This window comes from Ambystoma mexicanum, chromosome 1p (assembly GCF_040938575.1).
Source record: "Ambystoma mexicanum isolate Mex_15411 chromosome 1p, UKY_AmexF1_1, whole genome shotgun sequence".
NCBI classification, from domain to species: domain Eukaryota; kingdom Metazoa; phylum Chordata; class Amphibia; order Caudata; family Ambystomatidae; genus Ambystoma; species Ambystoma mexicanum.
Window position 1 is genome coordinate 1,459,473,206 of NC_090921.1, and position 14,234 is coordinate 1,459,487,439.

The 14,234-nt window shown below is 46.4% G+C and overlaps 1 protein-coding gene across 3 annotated transcripts in view; it reads left to right on the plus strand.

Moving 5' to 3' along the window:
• LOC138455382 (polycystin-1-like protein 2) overlaps positions 1-14,234 on the plus strand; it is a 900,768-nt gene that overhangs the window by 461,948 nt on the left and 424,586 nt on the right. For all 3 annotated transcript variants that reach the window (XM_069607102.1, XM_069607103.1, XM_069607104.1), the window contains 2 exons: positions 6,612-6,837; positions 10,090-10,283. In XM_069607102.1, coding sequence (XP_069463203.1) covers positions 6,612-6,837; positions 10,090-10,283 — 420 coding nt within the window. The remainder of the gene's footprint in view (positions 1-6,611; positions 6,838-10,089; positions 10,284-14,234) is intronic.

Consider the following 14,234-nt stretch of genomic DNA (forward strand, 5'->3'; position numbering starts at 1 on the left):
ACCAGGCAGGCCTGCCCGCTGTACCCACCCGCTCACTGTGCTGGCGTGTCTCCCAGAACGTAAGTGCTGAGGGAAGATCACCTGACCCACTGCGTAAGTGGGATAGCAGAGACTGTAGAAATGCTGCCATTTGCAAAGGCAGTGTAAGCTGATAGAATTACTAAATATTAATAATAAACCCTGCAAGGATGATTTGGGTTAAGGGTTAGTAAAAACAAAATTCATATGAGCTTTAAAAAGGTTAAAAACATGTATTTCCTGAACATTTAGTAGTCCACAAATAGCACAGAGAAAAAGAGGGCAACCCTCCTTACTTGAGAAGCCATCGGCTAGCGGTCTCACCTGACCGCCGCGTAACCGGAATAGCAGAGACTGAAGAAATGCCGCCATTCGCAATGACGTGTAAGCTGATAAAAGAATGACCAAATAATAACAATAAACGCATCAAGGATGTTTTGGGGTAAGAGATAGTAAAAACAATATTCACAGTGTTTGGGTGTGTTGTAGGGAAGTTGAACCCTGACAGCGAGCAAACTCATTTATAGAGGGCCCAAAGCAGAGGAAATATTTGCTCAGTCATTGAAGGCATGTGGGGGACGGAACAGAAGGAGGTTGAATGTACAAGGGTAAACATCTCCCTAATACTAACTCACCCGATCATAAATATGAGGCCACGGTAAGTAACTCAATGGCAGCACACTGTTTTCCCAGTCCTGCATGCTGCACCCTCATTCAATTAAACTAAAATACTAAAATGTGTTCTGCGGTTTTGGACTTAGTTAATGCCAACTGGACGTAAGCAACACCGAATGGGCTGGAAATGTGCACTGTCAGCCTGCAATCCATGAACTTCCACCAGCCCCAATTTGCTCTTTCTCTACTCTATCCCGGGTCGGCTGTTCCCACCCCCAAGAGTCGAGCAGCAGAACAACAATTACAAAACCATAGGGCACCTAACCTACCTGTGCGTGTGCCTGAGCCTCTCTCAGGCAGGGCCACCACCCACGGCCCACAGAGGTAGGCTGTAGCTAGTGCAGCATCAGGGTGGGTAACGGATGGTCCAGAACTGAAGAAGACATTCGCACAAGCCTCACGAGGGCACGTGCAGTGTTAATGCGCAGGTGCGGCCTGAGGCTCTGCACACGGCACAGCACTACTCTCATACCTGACCCAAGCCTCACAGTGCCTGCTGTGCTGCCTGCTGCTACAGACAGTAAACCATAAACAAGAAAGATCCAATGCACATTTGATTCAACCTATCTTTAATCAATATTATTTTTCAAGCAATAATTACTTTTGAAGAGAACATACCAAAATTACTGCAAAAAGAGCAGCAGTGCAAAAACCATCTAGTGCAAAATGAAATTCAATTAAAGTACCTAACATCAAGTTATCAACAATTGATTCACCAACAATAAAGAGACATCAATCTACTCAAACACACCACTCACACAACAGCCGATCAAACATCCTGATCATACGTAACCAAAAATCATACTAAAGTACTATATCATCATAATGTGCAAACAACGCCATATTGTGCAAAACAACCCCATATCCTTAACACGGGATGTACTTGTTCAGACAATATAAAGGTAACAAATACGTCTAAGCACAGTGTGCCACTACTTTTTATAACATGGCACCAGAGTGAATTCACACCTACTAAGAAAACTTTACAACAAAACACATTTTTGAATCAACCTTTTCAAGCAGCTTTTTCTCTTTTCCTACTCGAGTTTCAGCCAATATAGGTTTACAAATGTTCAAAGAACCCAGCCTTCTTCGGGGCAGATGTAATAGATTCGTAGAGTGGAGTGGTGCTTTTCAAACATCCGCATTGGTGACAAAACGATACTTCGTAGGATTGCAGGATTTCTGCTGGGTGATTGAACATTCCATGATTAAATGCCCAGCACTCCTCATTCCCTGTGGCACCTTCCGAGAGCGCTGCTTTTCATGCTGGTCTCCTTAACATAATGTGCCCAGACGATGCAAGACACCCATGGAGCAGCAAACCCATATGCCTTGTTCGTCGTGAGTCAGATCCACGACTTCAAAAGAAAGCGGGGCACGTGGAGTCTCGTAAAGTCAGTGCTCAGAGTTCCACCTACAGGTAGTCGAGACGACTTGAGAGAGAATAAATATATGCATAACATTTCCACATTATATGCAAGCGCCTAACCTTGCCTAGTGGTAGCAGCAGCCCTGAGTGCTGCCGCTGTTCTCAGAGGGAGAGGTTTGCAAAGTTGCAGCACATGGTATACCATCTATGTTCGAGGAAAGCATGCCCTTCTGTGTCCCGTGTGGTTTCTGTTTCCAAGGCCACATGGAATGCCACTCTGGTATTGTACACGTTCTTGCCTGAGGGAAGCGTAACACGGTTACCTATCCTCTGCCTTTTTGTGAGGGGAAGCTTGCCCTTCTGTGTCCCGTGTGGTTTCTGTTTCTAAGGCCACATGCTATGCCACTCTGGTATTGTACACGTTCTTGCCTGAGGGAAGCGTAACACTGTTACCTATCCTCTGCCTTTTTGTGAGGGGGAAGCTTGCCCTTCTGTGTCCCGTGTTGTTTCTGTTTCCAAGGCCACATGGAATGCCACTCTGGTATTGTACACGTTCTTGCCTGAGGGAAGCGTAACACTGTTACCTATCCTCTGCCTTTTTGTGAGGGGGAAGCTTGCAGTGCTCCTACACATGCTGTACAGTCTGAGCATCTGGGGTGGAGATGGCCATGCTTGACTGATGTTCTTTGTTTCCATTCTATCTGTTATGGCACATTCTGTTTCTGCCGGATTGAGAGAGATGTTATGTGCGATTTATTTTTACGATTATATATAATGTGCACCTCTGTGTTTATAAAAAAGGCACAAAAAATGCAGGATCTTGCAGAGATGGTACCTTTAATAGGATACATCCTATTCGTGTCTGCTAGTTTCCAAGACCACTGTCAGTACAGGACAACAATATGAGTCAGCCTAATAAAGGCATCATTGCCTTAAGATCCTTTGATTCTTGAGTCTGGTAAAAAGTAACAAGCTTCACGTTAGTCCAGCCACCGTGTCAAAAGAAAGTTTTAAACAGTAGGAATAAAGGGAGTGTTGTAGGTCATGCACACCATGTGGGGGCACTGCATTTATCTGAGGTGGCAGGGCATGCATCTGTGGTGGTGCTGAGGGGGGCGGCAAATTACCTTTTACCTAGAGCGGGCAAAGCTCCTTACACAGACGTTGTCGCTTCGCCAAAGGTTTTTGGCTGATGCTAGGCATGACGTTAAGGGCATGTGTGAGTCAGCAAAGCTCAGACTTTGCATCTTGCAATCGCTTTGGATAAAGTGTAGGGTGACAGAATGCACATGCACCAAGCAATTATATAAAGCATGACATCATTGCGCAAGCAAGGGGAGCTCATGCTTAATTTCCCACAATCACCTCTGGTGAAGCGAGGCAAGATGTGAATGGGCATACATAATTGTTTGCATGTGGGCTGTCTGACAAAAATCTTGCCCGGATGCTTTGGGGCGCCTTTTCACAGTGCACCAAGCTGCCATTTTGTGTGATGTGGCGTGATATGAAATGGCCGAGCAGCGTGAATATCGTGACGTTTTTGGGCAGAAATGTAGGGGGTGAATATAGGTTATTTTGCCCACCTTATAATGTAGGAGAGAAAATGCACGTAAGAATTAAATAAAAAGTGAAAACACAAAATTAAATTGCTTACTTGTAAAAAATGTCTTAGGCAAGGTCCGAACATTGGGGCATAACTAGGATCCCGGGCCCAAGATAAGGCCAGGAAGTCAAGGTATCAAGGAATGCCTTGTGGGGTACCTCTTCCACAGGTTTACTACCTTAGTCTTCCACGTAGACTGAAGAGCGTGAAGCAGGTTGCTTCCTGGTGCTTCTCCTTGCAGCAGAAGCAGGAAATGCAGTACTAGGTCAGAAGATGGAGACAGTGTCGGTGCTGGTCATAAAGGAGCATGAGGACTAAGCAGGCCTTATGATGAGATCACTTGTAATGCTGCGGTAATTTTCTTGCTTCCTACTATGAGAACCCCAAGTATACACATAAAAATCTCTAAAATATTATTACACCTCCCCCAAAGAGGATAGTAACCGACAAAGGCTTCTATTACTCGTCCAGAGAGGAGAGTTAATCCCTCAAAAAATGTTTGCAACTCTCAAATAGAGGAGAACAATGCATAGTCATCGTTATTGGTTTTCCACAGTGGAAAGTTACTTACCCAAAAATCTTCATGGGCCTCCCACCGATGATAGTCACTTTTAAAAAGTGCTTATCATCTCCCCTAAGCTGAGGAACTCCCGGAAAAATATGAATGGATCTCGAGCAGAGGACAATTGCTCAATAAATGTATACAGGCTCTCACTGGGGAGAGTTGCTTCCTCAAAACCGATTATGGCTCTCACTTCTCCAAAAACGGTGACCTCTCACACAACTGCTGTTTGCTTCCTCTGACGGCCTCATTCTCCCTTGCCCACTTACATGAGGGTGGGATGGGGTTGAGCAGGTGACTCTCCAAAGCTTCTTGCATTACCTGGGGTATCGTGTCCCTTTGATAGTAACCAGTATTTAGGAGCGGAAAACAAGCCTTCTCTGCCTACACCCCTAGACTATGGAGCATCCTCCCCGTCAGCACCAGACTCGCCCCCACACTCCTAGAATTCAAAAAAGGAATCAAGACCCACCTCTTCAAGAAGTTTCTCCTCCTCAACACCTAGTCCATCATGCCGCCCCCTGCACCACCTGACTCGCCAGATGCCGTCGGCCACTCTCCTCCCTGCCTCCCTGTACAGCTGTACCCCTCCTCTGTGCCCCTCTGCATCCTACCCCTGCTGTATATATGTTCTGTTGTTACCTCTGTAAAGCGCTCTGTTGCTTCTCAAAGCTAGGTCCACTCTCAATAACTACAATAATAATAAGAATCATAACTCCAACATGTTGTCACTACTGCCGCAGCCAGGTAGAACCTACTAAATATTTGGAAAATGCACCCATACTTCACCATTCCCTTGTATAGATTTCTAGACTGGAAGAAACTTCCAGAAGCACATGCATTGCAATGAAAGGCAGCCTTGCTGAGGGGATAGGCATAACTGGACGAGGAGCAAGGGACGTTTTAAAATGTGTGTTTGTGGCAGTTGAACATTTTGTAAAAGGGAGTGAAAGAGTACATTTGGAACCCCTTACAGAAGATGGGGCTGTAGCCAAGGGTGGCTCACACACTGCGGTCTCAGGAAGCCATCCCCATCCTCATCCTCTCTCTTGCCCCCACAACCTTTACTACCCCCCCATCCCTTCAGCCTCCTAGTTTCCGTCACTAGAAGACACACCTGATGAAAATTAAAAACATAGCTGCCACACCTGGAACCTCTGGAACTTGATCTCGCTGCCTGCTAAGAACGCCACCATTATCCTCCAGTTCTGCAAAACACTAAAAAGAGTGTGGCTCTTCCATCAATACTTCCCGTGTGACTAAATCCACATTTTTCTGCCCTTCCGCCAGCAGCACTGTGCGACTGTCCAAAAAACGCCATCCCCAACGCTGTCTTCCACATGTTGTAAAGGGCTGCGCTGCACTCGTGCGAGGCTCCCGCTGTAAAAACGCTCAAATAAACACAAGTGAACTCTGTTCATGGCTTTAATAGCTCCATAAACAAGCACCTCCAATCTCTCGCAGGTGTTCCAGAGATCTACAGCCAGAGGCGTTGCTAGGGGGGGAATGAGGGGGGCTATACCCCTGGGTCTTTTGGTTGAAGCCCCGGATAGAAGCTTAGAGGCTACAGCCAAAAGGGTAGCTAGCCCTGATTCCCAGCAGTCCTGACATTAGCGTAGCCCCGGATCTTTTCCAGAACTTGCAACACCCCTGTCTACAGCCCACTTCTTTGGCCAACGTCCCTGTTCCCAAATGTACATAGATGTTTACTGCTGTATATACTAGTGCAAGAAGGATGATTGCTGTGTATAATCTAACTGTGTGGCCCTCATTACAACACCGGCGCTAATCCATGGCGCTATTAGCACCATGGTTGGTGCCAGTGTTGTAACGAGTCCGCCATGGTGAAATGGGGAAATACCGCCCCATTCCAAGGTTGGCGGGGCGGTATTTCCCCATTTCCCCGGGCCCTTCCCCATTCCCATTTTTGCCCCATAGGTCTCAATTGGAATGGGGAAGGCGGCAATTACGGTACCGCAAATTGCGGTACCGTAATTGCCTGTGAGGTCCCTTTGCGGGTCCCTACTTTAACGGCTGGTTCAGACCAGCCGTTAAGGTCGGGTCCCGCAAAGGGACCTCGTAGTAAGGCGCTAAGTGGTTAACGGCGCCGCAGCCTTTTACGGCGCCGTTACCACTTAGCGCCAGGGTCGTAATGAGGCCCTTAGTGTGGAATGTCCTTTTTTCATGTTTGCTCTTCCCTCTTCACCAATTTGATTGTCGCTGCAGCCGCATTCCGCTACTCTCTTGTACACCTTTAAAGAGGACTGCACCGCTTACTGTGATTTCTCTTCTGCAGTGTTTGCCATCGAAATACCATGTTTGCCTCAAATACAGAAAAGCAAGTACCTGTAGTCGCCATGTTGTTATCTGTTTGTGTGTAGATAATACTTCCCAGGCCGGCCGCATCTCAGGAAGACACCAGCCTGCTGAAGCTGGGCAACTACACAGTGATGCAGATCAATGTCACTGCATTGGACGCCTCGCTCGTAATATACATAGAACCGGAAGAAGTGCTCCCGCTAGTGCTGTACTTGGGATATGGCTATCACGCGAATGAGTCCAACTATGATATGAAAACACAGCTGCCATACAGCCAGCACAATGGAGGTAAGATGGGGGTGCAGAAACATTGTGTACTCTTTTATACTACACATTAAGTCATCGTCATTGTGGGAAACTCACCACAGCATAAAATCAATAAGCATTGATCGGCTCGTGTGTAGACATACGAAAGGCACTTGCCAGCCACTGCTTTAGTGGTATTAACTGGCGATTGAGGGTAGCAGGTGCAAAATGGTGCGAGTACCCACGCATTTAATAGCAATGCCTGGCAAATGCCTAATACTTGTACAAAAGCCAAAACTGTTGGCTTTGCCAATGCTTGTTTTTAACAGGACTTCAGTGTAGGACAAGCATAGTGCTTATAAATCGAGTGGCTGAAGGCAGACCTGGTTAAAACTTTTTATTACACCAGTAGCATGGTTACAACTCCAATTAAGCCATTAACTCTCAGAAGATTCTTAAAAAAACACTGGCCGACACTTTGAGTGCGGATTTTGATGGTAAGGCTTATTAAAGCGAGCTCAAAGAGTTCCCATGTGGAGGTGTTTTGGGTAGGGAGGAGCAGGAACTGGATGGGAATGGCCATAGATATTAGCATGGCCATGGGCAGTCAATAGGTGGACAAATAACCAAACAGCACCTACAAGCTGTGTCTCCCTCCTCATAAGCCATTTCTCCCTATCTGTACTCTAATGCAATAGTTTCAGCTTAAACACTTCATTGAAAAATCTAGTTTATTTAGGTTTTTAAAATAACACGCAGTTTAATGAGTAAGCAGTGGGGGTGTTGAGGAAACACGGACAACAAACTGTCCAACAGTTGGAAATCCAAATCCTGTGCGAGAGAGGTAGTGTCGAGGGTCTCAGAGCATCACCCGTAAAAGTTGAGTGGCGTTTACGCTCAATGACGGTGAGGGATGTGTGGGTGCACCTAAAATAATTCTCTCTCTCTCTCTCTCTCTGTCTCTCTCTCTCCCTCTCTCTCTCGATTTCTGTGCCAAAAGCAGGTGGTTTCTGTAGGAAGACTTTGTAAACGCTGCCTGACTTGCAGACATTGCAGGCAGCGTTTACTCGATTTGCACTGCGGAGTGTAAAGTAGAGGTGTAAAGAGGCTGCCGCTCCGCAGTGCAAAAGCCGAAAATTGCCCGTAAGGGACCTGTTTGGACATACGTGCAAACATAAGTGGTCCCCTCCGGGCAATCCACGAAAGGTGCAAAACTAGGCCCAATATATCTTAATTAAGGCTCACTGTTTTCTGCTTCTACTGATTTGTACATAAGGGGATTTGTTTCCCATCACTACATGTTTGCAAACGCTGAAATAAAAAACAAAAAAGTAGGCCTGTTTGTCCCACTATCCATGCTGTCCACCATGTAGCGTCGGCCATTGGCTTTGGAAAAATAACAGCATGCAGAATGCAAAGACATTCGGTGCTTTGCTTTCACTTTCAAGCTAGCTAAATGGCTATAAAGGTGTGGCACAAGTGTGCTATACTCGCGAATCCTCTGATTATACCAGCCTCTGTTTGTTTAAAATGGAGTTTGGCTTCATGTGCCAGGCGAGTTTGTGTATGACAGTAAATGTTCCACCATTGGATGCGCTGCCAGCTCACACAGACTGTGCATGTGCATTTTGAAATGTCGCCATTGCTGCCAGTCCTTATATAAAAATGCTTACAATTCTGTTATCTGAATACGGAAAATGAACATAATTAAATAATGCAAAAATGTATTTGAGTCTCCGTCGAAAAGCATTTTTATATAAGGACTGGCAGCAATGGCGACATTTCAAATTGCACATGCACAGTCTGTGTGAGCTGGCAGCGCATCCAATGGTGGAACATTTACTGGGCCTCATTCCGAGTATGGCGGTAAGGGATAGCGGCCACCGCTAACGAGAGGGTAATCCCTTACCGCCATACTCCGAGTTCCCTTAGCGCCATGGTGCTTTTAACACCTGCTTTTAGCAGGCGTTAAATACCATGGCGCTAAGGGACCTTGATGTTAATTACGCCACCGTAATTTACGGTGGCGTAATTGACGCCTTCCCCACTCCCATTATGCCCTATTGGGCAAGAATGGGAATGGGGAAGGGTAAATGGGGATTGGGGAATTACCGCCCCGCCAACCTTGGAATGGGGCGGTAATTCCGCCAACCACCAAGGCGCTGCCGGTCCGGGTACGGCGTCAACCAAGGCGTTAATAGCGCCATTGGTTAGCGCCGTACTCGGAATGAGGCCCACTGTCTTTTTTCAATGTGTAGTAGGTTAGAGGTGCCTACTTGTTCCATGTGGGTGCAGTAGCTAGCTGAGTTGAATTTAAGAGTGGGTTTTGACGAGACAAATTAGCTCAAGCGCTTTCAATTACCTGGCACACCTCAGCTATACTGTTCTTTGATTTTGGAGTTTGCGTTGGTTTTTGTTGCAAAATACTGGGCAGTGTTGTGGGTGCTAAAGAAGAAAAACTAAAGATTGATTTGATCTATTGCAGTCCAGCTGCGCGAGGGCTCCAGTTTCCAAGGAGCCTGTACATGCTACTGTTTATAAGTGTTACCAGTTGTGGTAAATGTGTGGATGAGAATTGCGGTGTTTTGGACAAGTCCATTTCTATGTTCGCTCATCGTATGCGACGCCATCTTGCATAAACGAACTGTGACACGCTGAAGCCAGCACGACAGCCGTGCTCTTGTTTTGGCTGTTGGCACACGCGTTGTATGTACATGGCAACACACACACCCCTGCATTGGAATGCTCATTTATCAACTAGTGTTTGCTTCCAGAAGTGTGCATCTAAGACTTTTATCCGCACACCGGCGTGCACCTAGATGCATTGCTCTGTTTATTGTCATGCAGTAGAGGACAATGCTCTGCCTCAGGTGGGCGCGTGCACCTGTTCAATCAAACTTTCCTGGTGGTGCAATCACTCGCGCGGCATACCACAGATGAGAGCGGCGTCCTTCGGTGCCATGCCAGGGAAACGTGTGGTGTTGCCCGTCAGACTCAAGAGTGATGATGTGCGCACTGAAATATAAGGCAACCCACTGCCTAAGCGTTCTAATTTGCATTAGGGAGACATGAGCTAAGCTGGAAGATATGTCATTACATCTTAATGTTCCTGATTCTGACCTGGTTCTATCCCATAGCATGCAGCACCTTACATACATGCGCTTTACATTCCCAAGGGGCACGTCGTTGCCCACCCTGCTGCACCAGGGAGATGCCTGTGTTGTGCCTGTAATGTCCAGAGTTGCCAGCCCAACATTTCCTTAACTAATGCAGCCTCAACCTTTTGTCTTTAAGATGTGCTTTACACCTGGATTCTCAGCCCAGATGACCTGCTCTTCGGCGAGGGAACCTATTACCTAACCGTGCATCACCAACTGGAACCCGAAGTTTCAAAAATCAAAAACGTAACATTACGCGTCACTTGCTTCATTTCCCAGTGCGTGTTCTGGGACGAGATCTACGGGAACTGGAGCAGCTCAGGATGTCACGTGAGTAGAATTCTACCGACGTACTTGTTGTATGGCATTTTCTAGAATGTGCACCGTATGTAATAATTAGGAGATAATGACCACTGTGGTGGGCTTTGCCAGCTGACGATGGATGGCCTGCCACTCCAAGGTGAAAAGCCTTGGAAGGGCCTTTAACGAAGGCTGGCCACCCCAGCACCAGTCGTCACTGCCGGCCACTTTGACCATCGTCATCATTGGCACCTGGGTGCTTTAGTGATTTCTTTTGGTGAACGGGTTCACACAAGGAGCACAAAGCAGTCTAACAAATATAAACTAAGAAAAAAGATGGCTGCCATGTGAAAGGCAAAGGGAGCACTCTAGAACAAGAGAGAATGCCATTGCCATTTCCATTTCCATGGAGGCACGCAGGAAGAGGCGCAGCCTGCGAGTAATAGCGGGAGGTGATTGGGGCGGGGGGGGGTGGGGACGGCAGGACATAGTCACCAGAAAGCCAGGAACGCCTGCATGTACTGGCTAATAAAGCCTTTGTTCTTAGTTTTCTGCTTGGCGTAAACGGCCCTGCATATTTGCTTAATAATTGATACAGCTCCTATTTACCAGGGTAGTAAGTTCAGAGCACTGAGACTTGTCCTTGGTGCAGCTTACTGTGCCCCCGCCAAGGGTACCTACACCTTAGTCTATTGGGAGAAAGAAAATAAATGAGCAAGGCGAGGGTAAGAAAATGTGAAAGCGGGAGCTAGAGGCTACCGTCATAGGGAGGGAGTGATGCTACGGAGTAAGAATGTTTGGTGACAGCATGATTGCATGCCGATCCTGTTAGGTGGACCCTAGTTCTGCAAAAGGGAAGAGGGGATATATCTTAAAGTGCTGCCATAATTGGATTGTGTTTCCAAGGCAAACTTGGAGAGTTGTAAGTATGACCAACTCACACCTATTAAGTTGTGGAATACTACTAAATAAATGCACTCACTAGCAATACACAGCAACAAAAACGTCTGACTCTTTCAATATTTACTCTTCCAAAAACCAATTGCTTTCTAGATCTTAAACCTAAACAGATCAACCAAGAAAGCAGTAGTCAGTACATGTTTGCCCCTTGCATTCTAATTCCCTTTCATCCTGGTAGGCATTGCTTACTTTTGACAGAATCTCACAGGATGATCACAAATGGATCTCACTACGATTTAGATGATCCAACAATTTCGTGTTGGCATTGAAGGTCTTTCGCCAGTTGCGGTTTAAGACCAGCCAATGCTCAAAGTGTTTACAATTCATTCTCACGTGGTTGCTGACCAAGCTCCTGTATATATTTAATTTGTGATATTCCAATATCATTCATTAGATAAGTACCAACTTAACCCCAAAAGATCCAAATTGACAATTTGCAGCCTCTGTTTCTGTGAGCATGCAGGTGGGGCTATTGCCAAGTGCTCACTTAATACATGATAGAGACAAAGGAATGGGCATAGAGATAGATTAGGGATTAAAAGATCAACATTCTTTGTTTCTTATATCGCACTTAATGTACTCCAGCTTCTACGCATGGGACCAGGACTAGGTATCGAGCCCGCGCTACTCAGTGTAGTCTAGTTTCCGAGACAAGCACGTTTCCCCTGACATATCCTCCCAGAATTGAGGGTGATGGAACACAATTAATACCCCGACACATTTGTTTGATACTTTCTGCACTCTGGAGTTTAGGCCTAGACTAATGCAGTTAGAGGCCCAAGGCACAATATTCTATGCAGTCCCAGTCACACATATTTTTAAATTGAATAGGAAAAACGGGATGAGGCGAAACATGTTTAGATGCTGATAAAACGAGGCATGTGAATAGTGAGTATGAACGATACAGTGTAATGAATTTGAGAATAGAAAGCACACATAGGGCCTCATTATGAGTATGGAGGCAGCCATGCCCTTAATAAGGGCATGGCTGCCTCCATACCGGGTTGCAGTACCGGGTTCTGTGAATGAGGAATTACCGGGTCATTCCAACCTTGGAGGACCAGGTAATTCCTTATGCACAAAACCAATCCCCATTCCCATTTGAACCCCCATAGGGCTCAATAGGAATGGGGATAACGGGCTCGTTATTAGCTCCTTGGTCCCCTCGCGGGACCCGGAAAGGACGTCTGGTTTTACCAGACATCTGTTCCGGGTCCCGCTAGGGGACCTCGTAATCAGGCATCCCGTAATGAAAGGTGCCGGTCCCGTACCGGCACCCTTCATTATGGGAGGGCAAGCCTCGTAATGAGGCCCATATTCTTGTTTTGGCTTTGGCCCTATTAATGCCCGGCTCTAATTTGAATAATGACATCCTAAATGCACGTGCCTTCCACCTGTGTACATCCTTGTGAGGTCGTTTTATTAGCCTTACTTCCTAGTTTCAAAGTTTTGTCGATAGATAATGGCAGCAGGCCTAAATCCTTGGCAGTGGCCCAGCAGCATGAGTTAACAGGCTTAAGCACAGCAACATGCTTTCACATGTGTCTGCAGTGCCATTGCAGCTGGGTACAGCATGCCTGTGTGGCGGCTGTTATCACCGTTAGCACCCCGGCCCTATGCCTCTGCTGCTAATTTCGAAATGGGTAGTTTACATTTGTTTTATTTGAAAGTACACTTTCCTGCTCTGTGCCCAAATGTAAGCGGGTTTTGTCCTCACCAGATATAAACCAGTTACATTAAACTGTCCTGGATTCCTCGTACTGCTAGGGTCGTACGTGCCAAATTAAGTTATTATAATATTAGTTCAGCTCCCTATGGCCAGTTGTCAATTAAAAGGAAAATAACATTAGAAGCTGCAACACAGTTCTCCTTCATGAGCACATTTGAAGCTGTATATCATTTTATTGTTCGTGATGGGCCTGTTCACCTTACACCTACTAGTGTGTATTTCCACTGCACACAGAACATTAGCATGTTTCCACTATATGGATAACAGCGATGATGTTGCTCACTCACTGAGCCAAGTGTCACCTCTGGTGTGAGTACTGACACAACTGTTTAACCACAGAGCATATGCAGAAAGTGTTTCTGTGTAGAAGTGTGCACTTCATTGCAGAAACACACCTGTGCTTGTGTTCTCAGCGGGGTGTATACCTTTGCAGACTGCATTTCGTCACAACAACAAAAAATGCATTTATTTCTTCAAATCCTCCTTCAGGACTCAACTATGTGCCAATTACAAATTCCATAGCCACTGACACTATCAGAGTAAATGATAGCCATGCAATCACAAGTAAATTCCCCCAAATGGCTGCCGCGGTACAGTAGTACATGAACACACATGTACTACTTGTTCCCATGCGGTTGTCGTATATGCCTATGTTTCCTCCTATCGCTGTAAGCCTAACCTTCTGTCTTTGTGTGCCTGTGAATCGCTGTGCTCCCTGCCATCCTGTTCCCGCGATGTTGATATGTATCCCAATGTATTACCCAACCCTCCCATCATCATGTATGCACACTGTGTCCGTGGGTTACTGTGTACTTTGCTCTCTAGTCCCCCATGCTGCTACGGTATATCCGTATGCCCCTCCTGTCACCGTAAGCCCAGCCCACTGTCACTGTATGTCCGTGTGTCGATGTGTTCCATACCATCCTGTTTTCATGCCTGGTCTCGAGCGCTTTAAAGAGGGACCGTCATATCATATCACATCACTACGCCTACTCTCTACTATACACCATCACACAACTAGAACACATTTATACCCCTGATAAATTCGGCCTAGCTGTTCATATACGAACTCTACCCCATGAACACCTCATCACCGTAATAAAACGCAGCTATCCCATGACATTCCGGCCTAGTTGCTCACATAAGCGTCCTTCAGGCCTAACGCAGCCAAAACCAGTCTGGATGTCCACCCACCAGACTGCACACATCCAACTGATGTCTTCAACACCACACCTAATGCTAGGATGCAGCTACCATCCGGCAATTACATCAGCTGCGCACATATCTGGTGC